The sequence below is a fragment of the Oryzias latipes genome, chromosome 18 (genome assembly GCF_002234675.1).
Source record: "Oryzias latipes chromosome 18, ASM223467v1".
In the NCBI taxonomy this organism is placed as follows: Eukaryota; Metazoa; Chordata; class Actinopteri; order Beloniformes; family Adrianichthyidae; genus Oryzias; species Oryzias latipes.
In genome coordinates, this window is record NC_019876.2 from 15,304,205 (window position 1) to 15,321,546 (window position 17,342).

Genomic DNA, 17,342 nt, shown 5'->3' on the forward strand with positions numbered 1-17,342 from the left:
CCCCTCTGGGGGGACCCCGAGGCGTTCCCAGGCCAGCCGAGAGACGCAGTCTCTCCAGCATGTCCTGGGTCTTCCCCGGGGCCTCCGGAACACATCCCCAGGGAGGCGTCCAGGAGGCATCCGGACTAGATGCCTGAGCCACCTCAACTGACTCCTTTCGATGTGTCTACTCCGAGCTCTGCGTGGGTGACCAAGCTTCTCATCCTGTCTCTAAGGGAGCGGCCAGCCGCCCTACAGAGATAGCACATTTCAGCCGGTTGTATTAGGGACCTCGGTCTTTTGGTCATGACCCAGAGCTCAATACTCATAGGTGAGTATTGGAACAACGATCAACCGGTAAACTGAGAGCTTTCATTTTTGGCTCGGCTCTCTTTTCACCACAATGGACCGATACAGCGGTCCGTTAATCAATTTAATTAAAATGGATTAACAGAAATGTTTTTTTCATTTTCACAACAAAACTTCACCGATTGACTAAAAAATAAAATTCAAAATCAATCCTCCAAAATGCTTTTTCATTTTCTACTTCAACACCACTGAGATTTATGCAAAAGTTTTTCACAGTGGATGTGAAAACAAAAATGAAATCCCCTCTTTGCATTTTCGTTTTCACATCCACTGTGCAAAAACTGTTGGATAAATCAATTCCTGTCAGTTGTTCCAAGGGGGAAGGCGGGGCGATGACCTCAGTGCTCACTCTTCTTCTGCGTTGTTGAGTACACCCTGAAAATTCCTAAAAAGCTGAAGTTGACGTCCAGGTTTTAGCTTCCGCTTCAACGATTAAGGATAAAGCTAAGGGAGAATCTATATACACCTGGACATTTTATATCTATATACACATTTGAAAGGGTGCTACACAAAATTTAGTTAACAAGGAAAGTTTAAACGGGCTGCAGATATTTTAAAGGGGATAAAGGAAACTGGAAACAAAAAATATTAGATGCCAGCTTCAGGCCAGTCGGTGAAAAAATTGTCTGTCATTAAACAGTAGAGTCGTTTAGGGATAATTGAGTAATGGTATTACTACAACCTTCTATTGGCTAAATTTTGTGCAGATGATTAAAAAACACCAAACAATTTTAGCTAAAACTAATATTTTCTAAATAATGAGTCAGTATGTAGTAATCATTGCATAACCATACGGTCTCTTTGTAGAAAAATGCCTGTTCTTAGTAAAATTATGCAGTCTTACACAGGCAGACATGATGCTAGAACGCCCCAGTGCCACAGAGTGAAAGGCCACATCTTGATGTTATGTTCCACTTTCCCTCCTCCTTTCCTCTCCTTTTCTCCATCTTCCAAATGGTTACTATAATGTCTTTGGACAGGCCCAGCCTGCATCCCTCTATTTTTCTGAGGGGTACGGACTGATCGTTAAAAACAGAATCTGCCCAACAGAGAAGCCCCCGTATGACCCAGAAGCTGGCGGGGAGATGCAAACACACACGGTGGACGGCGCACAATCAGCCCCTCAGCTGTGAAACGTGTCATCCACAGCGTGAGTAAAAGAGCCCACAATTCAGTCTGACGTATCTATCTCGCATCTATCTTTAGTAAGGCTTTGGGCCGTGACTGAGCAAATATCCGCCCAGAGCCACCCTGGCCAAATGTCAAATCAATGCCAAACAGACGTTACACCACACAAATTAAATAAGTGGCAGTCTCTGCATACGTGAAGCTCCTATTTCCTTCCATTGAAGGCATGCAACAGTAAAAGGAACAGGCTTAAGGTGACACCAATGACAACACGTCAGAAAAAAACTGTCTGAGGATTGGAATGTAACTTGCAGAAAGTGTTAAAAGGTGAAATTCTACTCTGTTCAGACTTAAACAGTGCTGCTATTGGTTTTGTGCTGATAACAGCAACCTGCCTTGCTGTCTTGTTGTTTGGGTAGGATGCTGATGAGTTATGGCAGCCCGATCCACGAGTGTGTTTGCCGTCTGCACGTCGACATGCAAAAGAACAAAGAGTGGATCCAGCATTCGCTTGTGTTTGTGTGCTTCTCCCTTCAATTTTCCTGTTTGTTTTATTCCACAGTGCAGACCAATCTTTCCCTCAGACGTATCCTGTTACTATATTTTTCTTATCGCAAACTCTGCTTTTCTCTCTTTTTATACCTTTTCTATTTAGAGCAATGTTTGAACAGAAATACAAAATTTCCTCTCAATCTTGAATCACTTGTTATGCAACATTACGATTTATAAGCTAGGATACTTTTTTTCTTTGAAATTAAAGTGTAAACATTGGAACTGAAATTCTTTTAACTCCTTGTGCCTTAAGTTGTGTTCACACCAAATGTGATTCATGCAGCAGGGGCGTCCACTTTTTATGCTAAGTCATTGTACAGACGCAATCTGAGGACTTCCGGCGCGGTGCCTCGAACCAGCAGCAGCACAATTTGATTTGCGATTTGGCCGTTACGTGGCATCTAGAGTTAGAAATCTGAACTTTGCCAAGACGAAATGTCGCGTCAAACAATCAGGGACTCATCAGAAAGTCTCTTTCTGCCCTGCTGCACGTCAAGTCCCCGGCAGTAGACCATTCCGGACAACCGGAATGTTAATTGAAGCCGCCCCGCGTGTGTCCTCCTGCTATTGGCTCCGCAGTTCTCGCCCAATAAATGCGAATTCATTAAGGAAGCGTTTTTTTTTCGTGGCACGCGCTTCATACGTAGCCATCAGCGCCTTGAAATGCCACGCTGCCCATGCATGGTTTACAACAGAGCAAGACAAAGGATAGTCACTGCTTTCTGTCTTTGTAATAAAAGGCCTCATCTGTTAATACAAAAGTATATTTCATAAACAAACATTTACTAATAGTAAATGTTAGTAAATAGTAAAATACTACTTACTAATAGTATATATATATATATATATATATATATATATATATATATATATATATATATATATATATATATGTAATATATATTTAGTGTAGAGATCTGGGGGTTAGCCCCACCTTCAGCCCCTAAGATTCATGGGAAGTGGGGAATCTTGGTGTCGAAACCTTGAGTGAGAGGAGTGAGAGGGCTGGAAGCAGAAGTGACCTCCTTGCTGTTTGGGCTGTTTGAGTGTGCTGAAATAAAAGGGCATTGATGTTCAAAATGAGTAAATGAGATATACACAGACACAGCTCCATGTGACGATCAGGCTAAAAATGTTTGCCAGTAGCTCCTCTCACATGCGTCTGGGGCATGAAGCATTGGACAGCAGCAAATTCACCACGTGTCCAAATAGGGTCGGCCGACGCAAATTTGATGCTCGAAACACATTCTTTGTGAACGCATATGCACCCATACAGGGGGTTGACCCGTACGGGTGCTGCAGGTTTTTGGGTTGGGTCATAGGTTGATGGGTTACTATAAATTGTCCCTAGGTGTGAGTGTGTGTGGGAGACAAACTGTGACAAACTAACCACTTGTCCTTTACCCAACAGTAGCTTGGACAGACTCTGGCAGCCCCCAAAAGGGGGTGGATGGATGTTAAATCTACCAGAGTTGTTTTAGTGTTGCTCTGCAAAATGTTTTACTACAAAATGGTTTGATGTTAGAAGACTTCTACCCTTGGTCTGCTTCATCTTGTTTGTATCTAGAGTGTTCCCTCTAAATGTAACCGGTCCATTTTAAATTGACTAGGAAACTGATTTGTGATTAGAGAGCATTAGGAGGGTGCGACCTACGTCTTCAACCAAAGAACAGCAGTGACCTCAAAACTCAGCAAAGCTTTTCCATCAACAAAATTTAGGTCACTTTGCAGCACATAATGTGTTCTTTTATCTGCTTTCAAAGTGTTTGAAACCAGTTTAACTTACTTGACAATTTTTTTTTACCATTACTGTAATGTAATGCTTGTATCTCCATAATCAATAAAAGCTGGCCACTATCTAGATGCAAAAAACTTACAAGAAAATATGAGAGATTGTTCCTTTTTTTCTCTCTCTCTCAAATGTGTCACCCATTACTTTCAATGACTCCCTACGGTCACAAAAATGCCTTCTGAACTACTTAAATTTCCCGCCTTGTAATTGTCCTTTTTGTCATCATTTTGTTATAATTCAATTACGTGGGTCACCAGGTCATTTAAAGGTTGTTTTGTGTGGCTCAATTGGTTCACACCCCGCTCCCGCCAGTCATTTGTCGTGTCTTTGGGCAAGACACTTCACCCTCCCTGCCTCCAGTGTGGCTCCACAGGTGTGTGAATGTGTATGAATGTCCCAGGATGGTCAGAAGAGCCGTAGGTGCGTACTGGCAGCCACGCCTCTGTCAGTCTGCACCAGGGCAGCTGTGGCTACAACAGTAGTTACCATCACCAAGTATGAATGAGGAGTGAATGAATAATGGACACATTGTAAAAGCTTTGAGCGTCTGGAAAAGCGCAGATATATCCAACCCATTATTATTATTATTACACCTGTCTGGTTACAAGAACCAAATGAAAATAAATTTAAGACACACAAGTTTAGTTTTTTGTCTTTAACAATAACATTTTTAGGTTTTTAATATGTTCAGAATTCAAGGGCCATAAGTTGGTGTTGGTTAAGTTACTCTTACTAGAAAGTAAATAGAAAATATTTACTGGGAAATTTTAACACATTTAAGACTAAAATTAAGGACAACTTTGAACTTGTGCTGCTATTGACTCTATTTTAATTGCAGAGAAGCGACACATTTTTTCCCTTTGTTAAATGTTATTTGACACTTTATAAGAGCCTCACCGGCAGAAAACCTTGTCAAAAAATGTTGAAATCCTTTATCTGCTTGCTTCTATTTAAACATTTCCTTTAAATCTATTAGAAAAGAATCAAAACATACAGCCAAACTGATGCACAGTAAAGATTAATTTAATCTAGTAGAAAAGGAAAAAACCCTTGTTGGTAGTTTAAACCCCATCGTGTTGGAACCTTACCAGGTATTGTAGAGAGAAAATTGACAGGATGTTTAGCAGATTGACTTAATCCTTGACCTTGATTAACTATCAGACCATGTCATTGCTTCAAACAACAAAAACGTACAATAGGCGAAGTTTAATCCCCAGATTTATAAGGATTATGAGGCCCAAACTGTTGAAAGATATAACCTCCAAAGAGGTTATAGTCAGGGCCAAACACAGGGCTGATACTATGAGCCCTGAAGATGCTGCCAATCCCAGCAGGACACAAACTCAACATGAACCAAAACAGCAACAACATAAACCGCTGTCAGAACACAAATCAATAACGGATGACCTGGAAGATGGTGAACGCAATATTTGGATCAGTCATCCATAAAGGCCAAAAGTTCTTGCATTTCCTAAACCCATGGAGACCTGACAGTTGTAGGAAATAGCATTGAATCCAGATAGGGTAGATCCACTGGGGGGTCACTGAAAGATCATCTATAGAAGCAGCATCTAAATAGCATCTGCAGGTACCAGCACCACACGAACGAGTTCACTGGGTTGCAAGCAACGGTTTTCTCAAGGGTGCCTCTTAGGTTTTTCGTTTTTTCCATTGAACTCACAAGTTAGGCACTCAATGACAACCCTGATGGATGAAGAAGGTAACCATGGAAACCACATGCCATTTCAACATTTATAAAAATATAGATAATATAAAATAAAGAGGATAACTGCCTGGATTAGCTTAAATATATAACATTTATTGTCAAATTTTCTTTTGTTAGAAAATAAAAACGCATTGATTAAAAATTTTCCAGGTTGATGTATAACTGACACTATGCATACCCAAAAAAAAGAAAGATAATTTAATTTTCACAATGCTGTCTCCTTTCACTGGAGTGAATTTCAAAATAAAGATCTTAATATTTTTTTGCAATAATGTCAGTATAATCCAAGATTCAGAGAGAGAAAATGCCTAATGAATACAAATTAAATGTCTTTTGTCAATTTTCTCGTTCTAGTTAATTTGATTATTTCAGAAATATTCTGAATTTTTCTCTTTTATTCGTCGTATTTTTGAATTTTTTAATCAGGGACAGCAGGTAATTTGGTATCATCTGCTTTCTGAATATTTGTTAAGTTACTAACATGTCAGTCTCAAAGGGAGATAAACAATAGAACTGATTTGAAGTTTAACACAGGAAAAAGATTCAATCAATATTTTGCAAACTCTTCCAATACTTAAATATTTCTATACTTTCATACTTGTAGTGAAGCAATACTTTTGCAGACCTATTCCGGGGTCATCTCTTGATTAGCTCCAACATTGGTCATTTCCAAGAAATGTAGAAAAGCTAAGCAACCCATGGACATGTTTTGAGATTATGGTGGAAAATAAGTATATTTTTAAATCTACAAACAAGCAAGATTTCTGGCTCTCACAGACCTGTCATTTTTTCTGATAGAGGATCCTCTGTCCTTCACTATTACCTTCATTAATGGCGCCTGTTTGATCTGGTTATCTATATAAAAGACACCTGTCCACAACGTCAAACAGTCAGACTCCAAACTCCACTATGGACAAGACCAAAGAGCTGTCTAAGGACACCAGAAACCAAACTGTTGACCTGCACCAAGATGGGAAGACTGAATTTGCAATAATTAAGCAGCTTGTTGTGAAGAAATCAACCATGAGAGCAATTCTTAGAAAATATAGATGTATAACAAATTATTGAGTTGAACTTTTGTTATCGACCAAATACTTATTTTCCACCATAATTTACAAATAAATTCTTTAAAAATCAGACTATGTGATTCTCTGGATTTTTTTTCTCATTTTGTCTCTAATAGTTGAGGGATATGAAAGTTATAGGCTTCTCTCATCTTTTTAAGTGGGAGAACTTATATAGTGGGAGACTAAATATTTGTTTTGCCCTACTGTAAATTAGCACATGCATGACCTCCAATCTACAAATCATGCATAGATATTTTTCTATGTTAAATGGATTTAACATTAATGGACCAGTCGCACGCACACACGCACTCACGCACTGAAGGAGGAGGGTTTGGGGAAGAGACAGAGGGAGCTAAAATTGTGTGCCTTGTCTAGGCTACCCCACCTTGGTGGGACACAGCCTTGGTAAATAAAAAAAAAAAACATGGATTTTACATCTTTCTTTATGGATCTAAATGACAATCTTATTAGGTATGTTAGTGAGCAATTTTCCCAATTTTTCAGAGAACAAGGCAGTAGATTTTCGATAATCATCAGAATAGAATTTGTATTTTTGGAGTTTCTTATTCCCTTTTTTGCCCTGCCATGGACTGGTGCACCATCCAGAGAATACCCTGTCCTCAAACTACAGTGACTGGGATAGGCTCCAGCATCCCCCCGTAACCCCAAAAGGGATTAAATGGGCTTGGCAAATGCATAGGTTATTCCCCTTTTATGATATTTTTAAAGTGTCTTCCATTGAGCGTCAGCAGAACATCCTGGTAGCTTATAACTGCTTCGTAGCGTTTTTAGAACGTTCTAAAAGCTGCTGCCGCACTCGTCTGGGACTGTGTCCTGTGTGCGCTCAGGAGCAGGCAAGGCACATTTTAAATGGCCTGCAAAAGCAGTCCAGACGTCCAACACTGGCCAACCCCCAAGAAGCAATTTTGAAAGAGTGGCCGCATGAAGCTGACGCAGTCTCCTGCCATTCCTCCCACTGTGCTTATTCCTTTTTTCGCAACTAGACTTATAATTAACAGGAGTGAAAGCTTTCAGAAAAAAAGAAAAACCTGCCAAACGAGTGAAAAGGAAGACAAAAATGTCAGTAAAAACACAGGGGACCGTCTTGTGGGGAAACGTACAGCAATTAGCCGTCTCTATAGCCCTGACAGTAGACCCTTTGAGAATTGATGTTATGCATCATGCCTTAAGCGCCTCTGGCTTTTTATCACTGTCAAACAGCTTAAGTGATAGCTTGCTTTTTGATGCAAGCTTTCACTCATCTGTTCAATGCCCAAAAGGAACTTCAACCAGGTAACACAGCAGACAGGCTCACATGGATCCATGAGCACAGGAAGTGACCAATGAGACAACAAAACCAACAAAGTGAAGCTAACTCCGTCACCATTCTCTCACGATCCAGCTGTTGTCATGTTGGACCCAGACAATGTCAGCAAGGAGTGATTGTTCTGAGTCAACATTTCTATAGCAACTGCTCTCACCAATCAGGAATAAGCTTGTTGGAAGGCCACACCCCCACCACTTACAAGTGAGCCTGGGAGAATTGGTCAGACGTTTTGAACGTTCAATGTGAGACCACTTGCTTTTATTGAGGGATCTGATTTTTATAACTTGCACTACAGAAAAACTATCATGAGAAGAGATTGATAAACACGGTATCAGAGCAAGAATGGTGATTCTGACAAATGTATTGACAGAGTAAAAGCGATTTTTTCTAAATAAAAGTCTACGGGATTTTCACTTCTTGGAACCAACTACATTCAATGAGTTAGACACCAAAGTACAGACAAAGAGGATTGTAATGGATTCCTATTTGAAATCAGCTGAGCGAGATCCATCCATCCATCTCCATCCATCCATCTTCCTCCGCTTATCCGGGACCGGGTCGCGGGGGCAGCAGACTGAGCAGAGATGCCCAGACTTCCCTCACCCCAGCCACTTCCTCCAGCTCCTCTGGGGGGACCCCGAGACGTTCCCAGGCCAGCCGAGAGACGTAGTCTCTCCAGCGTGTCCTGGGTCTTCCCCGGGGCCTCCGCCCAGTGGGACATGCCCGGAACACCTCTCCAGGGAGGCGTCCAGGAGGCATCCGAACTAGATGCCCGAGCCACCTCAACTGGCTCCTTTCGATGTGGAGGAGAAGCGGTTCTACTCCGAGCTCTCCGCGGGTGACCGAGCTTCTCACCCTATCTCTAAGGGAGCGCCCAGCCACCCTGCGGAGGAAGCTCATTTCAGCCGCTTGTATTCGGGACCTGGTTCTTTCGGTCATGACCCATAGCTCATGACCATAGGTGAGTACTGGAACGTAGATCGACCGGTAAATTGAGAGCTTTGCTTTTCGGCTCAGCTCTCTCTTCACCACGACGGACCGATAGAGCGACCGCATAACTACGGACGCTGCTCCGATCCGCCTGTCAATCTCACGCTCCGATTTTCCCTCACTCGTGAACAAGACCCCAAGATATTTAAACTCCTCCACCTGGGGCAAGGACACTCCACCGACCGAGAGATGGCAAACTACCTTTCTCCGGTCAAGGACCATGGCCTCAGATTTAGCGGTGCTGACCCTCATCCCAGCCGCTTCACACTCGGCCGCAAACCGCCCCAATGCACGCTGGAGGTCCCGGTTCGATGAAGCCAACAGGACAACATCATCTGCAAAAAGCAGAGAGGAAATCCTGTGGTCCCCAAACCAGATCCCTTCCGGCCCCTGGCTGCGCCTAGAAATTCTGTCCATAAAAACTATGAACAGAACCGGTGATAGAGGGCAGCCCTGCCGGAGTCCAACGTGGACCGGGAACAGGTCTGACTTACTGCCGGCTATGCGGACCAAGTTCCAACTCCGGTCATACAGAGACCGGACAGCCCTCAGTAAGGCTCCCCGGACCCCATACTCCCAGAGCACCCCCCACAGGATGCCACGGGGGACGCGGTCGAACGCCTTCTCCAAATCCACAAAACACATATGGACTGGATGGGCGAACTCCCACAAACCCTCCAGCACCCTAGATAGGGTGTAGAGCTGGTCCACTGTTCCACGACCAGGACGGAAACCGCACTGTTGTTCCTGAATCCGAGGTTCGACTATCGGACGGACTCTCCTCTCCAGTACCCTGGCATAGACTTTCCCAGGGAGGCTGAGGAGTGTAATTCCCCGGTAGTTGGAACACACCCTCCGGTCCCCCTTCTTAAAGAGGGGAACCACCACCCCTGTCTGCCAGTCCAGTGGTACGGTTCCCGACCGCCACGCGATGCTGCAGAGACGTGTCAGCCAAGACACTCCCACAGCATCCAGAGACTTGAGGTGCTCAGGGCGGACTTCATCCACCCCCGGGGCCTTGCCACCGAGGAGCTCGTTGACTACCTCAGTGACTTCAGCCCGGGTAATGGACAGCCCCACCCCAAAATCCTCACTCTCCACTTCTTCAAAAGAAGGCGTGTCAGTGGGATTGAGGAGATCCTCGAAGTACTCCTTCCACCGCCCGACAATGTCCCCAGTCGAAGTCAACAGCCCCCCACCTGCACCGAAAACGGTGCCTGTGGAGAACTGCTTTCCCCTCCTGAGTCGTCGGATGGTTTGCCAGAATTTCTTCGAGGCCAACCGATAGTCCTTCTCCATGGCCTCACCGAACTCCTCCCAGGACCGAGTTTTCGCCTCCGCAACAGTCCGGGCCGCAGCTCGCTTAGACTGCCGGTACCTGTCAGCTGCCTCTGGAGTCCCGCAGGCCAGCCAGGCCTGGTAGGACTCCTTCTTCAGCTTGACGGCATCCCTTACTTCCGGTGTCCACCACCGGGTTCTGGGGTTACCGCCGCGACAGGCACCAGAGACCTTGCGACCACAGCTCCGAGCAGCAGCAGAGACAATAGAGGTGGAAAACATGGTCCACTCGGACTCAATGTCCCCAACCTCCCCCGGTACCTGTTTGAAGTTCTCCCGGATGTGGGAGTTAAAGACTTCCCTGACGGAGGGCTCAGCCAGACGTTCCCAGCAGACCCTCACAGTACGTTTGGGTCTTCCAAGTCTTTCCGGCCTCCTTCCCCGCCAGCGAATCCAACTCACCACCAGGTAGTGATCGGTGGACAGCTCCGCCCCTCTCTTCACCCGAGTGTCCAAGACACAGGGCCGAAGGTCACCTGAAACAACTACAAAGTCGATCATTGACCTCCTGCCTAGGGCGTCCTGATGCCAGGTGTACTGATGGACACCCTTGTGCTCGAACATGGTGTTCGTTATGGACAAACTATGACGAGCACAGAAGTCCAATAACAAAACACCACTCGGGTTCAGATCAGGGGGGGCGTTCCTACCAATCGCACCCCTCCAGGTGCCACTGTCATTGCCCACGTGGGCATTGAAGTCCCCCAGGAAGACAATGGAGTCCCCCGTTGGGGCACTTTCCAGTACCCCTTCGAGAGACACCAAGAAGGCCTGGTACTCCGAACTGCTGTTCGTCCCGTAAGCCGAAACCACAGTTAGAGACCTGTCCCCCACCCGGAGGCGGAGGGACATGACCCTCTCGTCCACCGGGGTGAACTCCAACACTCGGCGGCTGAGTTGGGGGCTCACGAGTAAGCCTACGCCAGCCCGCCGCCTCTCACCTTGGGCAACTCCAGAGTGGTAGAGAGTCCAACCCCTCTCTAAGGACTGAGTTTCAGAGCCCAGGCTATGTGTGGAGGTGAGCCCGACTATATCTAGACGGTATCTCTCAACCTCTCGCACCAGCTCAGGCTCCTTCCCTCCCAGAGAGGTGACATTCCATGTCCCAAAAGCCAGGTTCCATGATCGGGGTTTGGGCCGCCGAGGCACCCGCCCTCGACTGCCACCCAAACCACATTGCACCGGCCCCTTTTGAGGTCTCCTACGGGTGGTGGGCCCATGGGAGAGTGGTCCCACGTCGCTCCTTCGGGCTGTGCCCGACCGGGACCCGTGGGAAGAGCCCCGGCCACCAGGCGCTCGCCTCCGAGCCCCGACCCTGGGCCTGGCTCCAGAGTGGGGCCCCGGTGACGCCAATCCGGGCGACGTAATCGGGTCCTCGTTGTTTCTTTTCATCAGGGGTTTCTGAACCGCTCTTTGTCTGGCTCGTCACCCAGGACCTGTCTGCCATGGGAGACCCTACCAGGGGCTTAAGCCCCAGACAGCTTAGCTCCTGGGATCACCCGAGCTCTCAAACTCCCCCACCACGTTAAGGTGGCGGTTCACGGGGAAGCTGAGCGAGAACGTTTGGTAATTCATTCACATCACTAGGACAAGATGTGAAAATGCTGGAGGTAAGCATCCAACAAGCTATTCCCCTCTAATAGATGTTGGGGTAAAACCATCCAACCATTTTGCAAACCTACCTCATCCCTGTCAGGGTTACATGGTTGCTGGAGCCTATCCCGGCTACATTTGGGTGAAGGCGAGATATAACCTAAACAGGTCACCAGTGTGTCACAGAGCCTCACAAAAACTCACATTCAGACCTATGAATCAATTTCTGACTCTTGTTATTGAACCATGGAAAGAGTTACCAGAGAAAACCCGCACATGCATGACGAGGACCTGCAAACTCCACACTGAATAGACCCAACCAGGATTCGAACCCAAGCCTTATTGCTGTGAGGTGAGAATGCTGATGCCCTAAAGTTAAGTATCGGACGGATTGTAGAGTCCTAAAATCAAGTAATTTCCCATCTCGTCCTCTGTAGTTACATTATATGTTCATGGCAAAAGCAAATTTAAAAAACCTTTTAACCTTTCTTTTAGTTTAGCTTCCACATTTATTACCAACAAGACAAAATGTTAGCTTTGCAAAAACCTAAACAGATGATTTTTTTAAGCAGATGAGATAAGATGATAGAAAAAAAAGGTATAGATTTGAAAAAATGGAGTTGTGTGACCTTATTGCAAGTCTGTCTTTTCCATTCTAAAAAAAATCTGGAACATTTCCTTTCAAACAGCAAAGATGGCAGCTCACACCAGCTGGTTGGTTCCATTCCTCATTGCCCTGGTTTACATGCTTTTCAAAATGAATTTCACATTCTGATTCATCACGCCACTGAAAGAGTTTTCCACCTCTCCGTCTCAAATGAGCTCAAGCCCTGAGACATTTCCTACTTTTGTCTTTTTGTGTTACACGTTGGAGTTTGACTTGTAAGTGGCGTGAAAAGCCGTGGCTGGCGACAGAATTTCTTTCAGTTTGAGGTCTGATGGAGTTCTGAATGAGCATCCAATGTTCTAACGGTTTCCAGCCTTGATCTGAAATCATATTTTTCAAACTTTACAATCACTGAATTCCCTCCTTAGTCCCAACTCTTTTTCTTCTTGATCTTTACATGCAAATATGCCATATTAAAGAGAGGTGAGCAACAGGTTCTGACCACTACTTTACCTTTTGGCTGCTCCCTTTAGGGGGCGCCACAGAAAACCCCAAATGCTTTAGTATTATCAATAAAATATCCATTCAAACCCACATAACACCTTCCATTTTCAAGAAAGCAATAAAACATGATTTTCAATTTAAAAGCACTTCCATTCTGTACTTTTATTTTAAGAAACTATAAAAAGGGGAAGATTGTTAAGTTCAATCAAAGGGCTCAAAAAGAGGAAAGTAAGTATTTTTCTATGTTATAAATACATGCTTGGTTGGCTGTAAAGTATGAAAAGCTGAGTTAATTTTAACCTAAACCTTTCTGCACTGAACCAGAGCATAAAGGTGAAGAAAACAGCGGAGCTGGGGTAAGTTTTACAGAAAATAAAATCTGCTTTTCTGAATATTTTGTTTTCATTTTACCAACATACGAGACTTGGTTTAGTAACATTAGCAAGTTAAAAGTTTTAGAAAACAGCAACTAAAACGGATGTAAAAATGGGATTTGGACGTGCTGATCTTTTAATGGCTTTCAAAACAAGAGCATGACCTCATCTATCTTTATGAGGACAACAGTTTACTCTCAGTTATCTCTTTTGCTTCTTACCCAAATGTCTCCAGTTGTGGTGAATCAGTATGATGGTTTTGTATCAGAATTTCTTGCTGCAGCTACAGGTGGTATAGTCCAGTCAATTTCTGACTAAGTCCTCTTAAAGTCCCACTCCAATCATCTTTTGATCCATTGTAAAAGTGTTTCCAGTGGTCTTCTAATTTTAATGAAGCAGTTTTTAGCCAAAAATGAAAAAAAAAAAAACTAAAATTTTCTAGGACGTAGTCTCTGCAGTAGTTCATTAGAAATTTGTGCGCAGGACTGTTGGTGTATGGTAAGCTCTCTCCCTTTCCATCATCCCTCTGTTTAGTGGCTGTTTTGGAGCAACCCCTTCCCCTGCTCATTACTGAGAGCTCTCTGTTTACACTTTCTCCCGCCAGCTTACAGCCTCTCACAACCCCCACCTGTGCAACAACAATGTTGGGCAATATTGGAATTTTTCAGCGGTACAGGTTTGAGCCAGGCGCTAGCAGGAAAACGAAAACAATCAAGGATGTAGACGTCTAGTTAAGAGCTTGTGGCCCCCCAGCATATTTTCTGCATCACAAATACGATCTCTTTCAAATAGCATTTTTTGCTCTCCTTATTCACAACGATTTGAATACAGAAATACTCAGAAATGCAATTTTAAGCTTATCTTCTTCTCTTTTTTTATATAAGTGGTAGGAATAACACATCAATGTAAGGGTGGGGTCATCTAAGATAGATCAAGGGTTAAAAATCACATCTAAGTCACATCCCTGGCAAACTGTGCAAAAAATAAAAATAAAAAACATGACATATACTTAAAATGTGGTATTTGTCCTCCATCATCAACAAGAAAACGCCACAAGAACATGTTACAGTAAGAACACCAGAATTACTGTGTATGTCCGACTTCCCACCCTAACCCCTCTATAGCACACTATGTAGTGCGTTTGCCATTTTGTTATGTTGTCAGAATCTACAATACCAAAATTGAGTGTCCTGGAAATTTCCCAGAAGTCTCTGCGAAAAACCAGTGTGCATCAATGCTCACTAGATCTGCGACTATAGACCACAATGCATTTCGTCGGAACAATATTTGCCAAAAAAATGTATTTTTTTCAAATAAATCCTAAATGTTTTTATCTTCAGAATACAGTACATTCTTAAATAAGCATCGCAAAACGCTCATTTCAATTAGATTTTAACTTTGTGAAATCGATGACATCATATCCGCCTTTAAAAAAAAAAGAAAAGTAGTGTGCATGGTGTCCAATTTGCTTTTACAATTCAGGGCACTATGTAGTTTTTTTTTTTTTTAAGGGTGTGTGTGTGAACAGCTGTGATTAGATAGATAGATAAAGCTGTGATTAGATAGATAGATAGATAGATAGATAGATAGATAGATAGATAGATAGATAGATAGATAGATAGATAGATAGATAGATAGATAGATAGATAGATAGATAGATAGATAGATAGATAGATAGATAGATAGATAGATAGATAGATAGATAGATAGATAGATAGATAGATAGAATTGACTAGATATGTAGGGAAATCCCCACTGCTTCACCCCTGAAATAATAAATAAAGATGAAGGTGTGATCAGGTTTTACCGTCGGGGTTGGCGCAGATGAAGACCCGCACGCTGCGGCCGGAGGGGACGTGGTGCGGCGGCAGGGCGTTGATGTTTCCGCCGATGGCCGCTCTGCGCAGCGCCGACTCCCGAGGGCATGGCTGCCTGCTCCCCACTCCCGACGGCCACATGGGAGGCGACTTCCAGCGTGGCTGCGCGCGTGCATTCACAGAGAGGGTCAAGTTAGACGCGCACGTGCCTCCTGACCCCCCCCCCCCCCCCCCCCCCGCGGCACATTCCAGAAGCTTTTTGCTTTTGACATACTAACTTAGAAAATTAAAAAGAAAAAAAAGGCACGTGCCGTCTCTTTTTTGAGTTAAAAAGAGCGTTAACCCACAATTCAATGTGAAACCTGTCATAGACTAAATAACGCACCTGTCCTGGCAAAAAAAAAAAAAAATCCGGAATAAAACACAATGTTAATGCAGTTTGAATGTAATAATATGATGATACGCACAGCCTACTGCCGTCACGGTGCATGCGTAATGTGAATACATGTCCCTAAAGAATTTTCATCATGCCACTGTGGGACACACAGACAAACAGAACCAGACGGAACAAAACTCGGAACAAACGAGCAAGGCAAGCATCCGCCGAGTTCCCACCCCTGAGAAGATGCTTGGGAGGGCGAATAACCGCTAACAAAGGTTATTCCGCCGGGGAGCAGATGCCAAGTCCCTGGTTTTCCGGAGTTGGTGTGTATCTTGAAATATTTGTTTCAGAGACGGAAAACCTCAAAAGAGACGACAAAAAAGGCGGCTAGAGAAAAGTTGGGGAGTCTGCAACAACACAAATGACTCAAAGCACTCGAGTCAAACCACAGTGGATGGGAATCCACAGAGACTGAGAGCACTTGACTAGTGATGGAGAAACAACAGGATACTTCTTGTTGCTCACATTCATGCGCTTCATTTCGCGGCTTCCGAAAATATCCTGGCGACGAGGACAGTGTCAGAAGGGTAAAAACGCCCATTTAGAGTTGCCTTGACCGAAAGGCGACGTTTCGAGACCGTAAAACAGGCGCCGTGAGTCGGAGTGCTCCCCGTGGCAATCTGGTGCTTGTGAGAGCTCGGGAGCTGGAAGGCGCGCGCCTAGGCTGTCGAAACGAGAGCTTCTTCCGACACGTTTTCAAAATAAGACGCAACTTAACAGCAAATGTCCACCGTGCGCCTGTGTCCCATTCATATTAAGTATTCACAATCAATTTAAAATAATAAGCAGGAGGTATGCCGTCAAACCTACGATGGGTCTACAGTTTTGTGAATCCATACTCACTATGAAAGGGTTCACTGGAAATGTACTTTTATGTTGAAAACAAGAAACGGTAATTCCGGCTGTGCTCCGGCTTTTGCTGTCCGGCTTGACAAAGGCAGCAGATGATGCTGTGGATGTTCCTCCTCTTGTCTCCTTCTCCGTTGGAGGGTCAGCCCTATTAAAATAACAGGACCGCGAAGTCAGCAGTGTTGACGCTACAATTCTTAAGCGAGCATACAAAAAAACGTAAAGCAAAAGGCGTTAGTCATTTACTCAAGTAACACCAGATCAAAAAACATTAAAACAACTAAATAAATGCACTTAATAATTGAGTTTAGCTAGTTCTTGAAATGTTTTAGAATATAGCCAAGTTCCCAGCTAATTTATAACTTTAGTGGGGGTACAATCATTTCCATTCTCTTCGTTAAATTTAAATCATGTAACATTGAACTTTTTAAGTTTTTTAACTGCTGTTGAAACCGCATACGAGAAAGTAAGGGTTTGAATGAATTGCTATATTGATCAAGCACCTCTTCTCTGCAGCCTCTGGTTATTCACGCGGGAGGTTTAAGTGCATTGGACTTGTACTAAACGGAATTGATTACTGTGCTGTTCTTGTGAGCGAGAAACGCTGAACCATATATTTGGTTCCCCCCTCGCAGTGTTCAAGTGTTCCTCTGAATCGGAGGTGTGCGTGTTGCTTCAAGCTCAACCCCTGAGCAAATGCTGTCAGCTGCAGATCCCATCAACCTGTTATAAAGTGACAATTTTAGCTTTTTTTTTTCATTTTCACACAAACTTCTTCCCTGCCTATTTCCACGGTTTTGATGAAAAAATAATAATCACATATGATACATAATCCGCTACATTGACTAAATCCACAATGTCTTGTCTGACTCACTGGATTTAAAGCTC

The 17,342-nt window shown here is 44.0% G+C and overlaps 1 protein-coding gene across 2 annotated transcripts in view; it reads right to left on the reverse strand.

Moving 5' to 3' along the window:
- Positions 1-16,240, reverse strand: part of nwd2 (NACHT and WD repeat domain containing 2) — a 78,695-nt gene extending 62,455 nt beyond the window's left edge. Inside the window, exons 1-2 of one of the 2 annotated variants that reach the window (XM_004079893.4) lie at positions 16,071-16,240; positions 15,154-15,325 (exon numbers count right to left, since the gene is read on the reverse strand). In XM_004079893.4, the coding sequence (XP_004079941.2) occupies positions 15,154-15,325; positions 16,071-16,085 (187 nt within the window). In that variant the 5' untranslated portion in view covers positions 16,086-16,240. Of the gene's footprint in view, positions 1-15,153; positions 15,326-15,778 lie in introns of both variants that reach the window. The other variant, XM_020711667.2, reaches the window with a different exon arrangement.
- Positions 16,241-17,342: the final 1,102 nt, after the last annotated feature.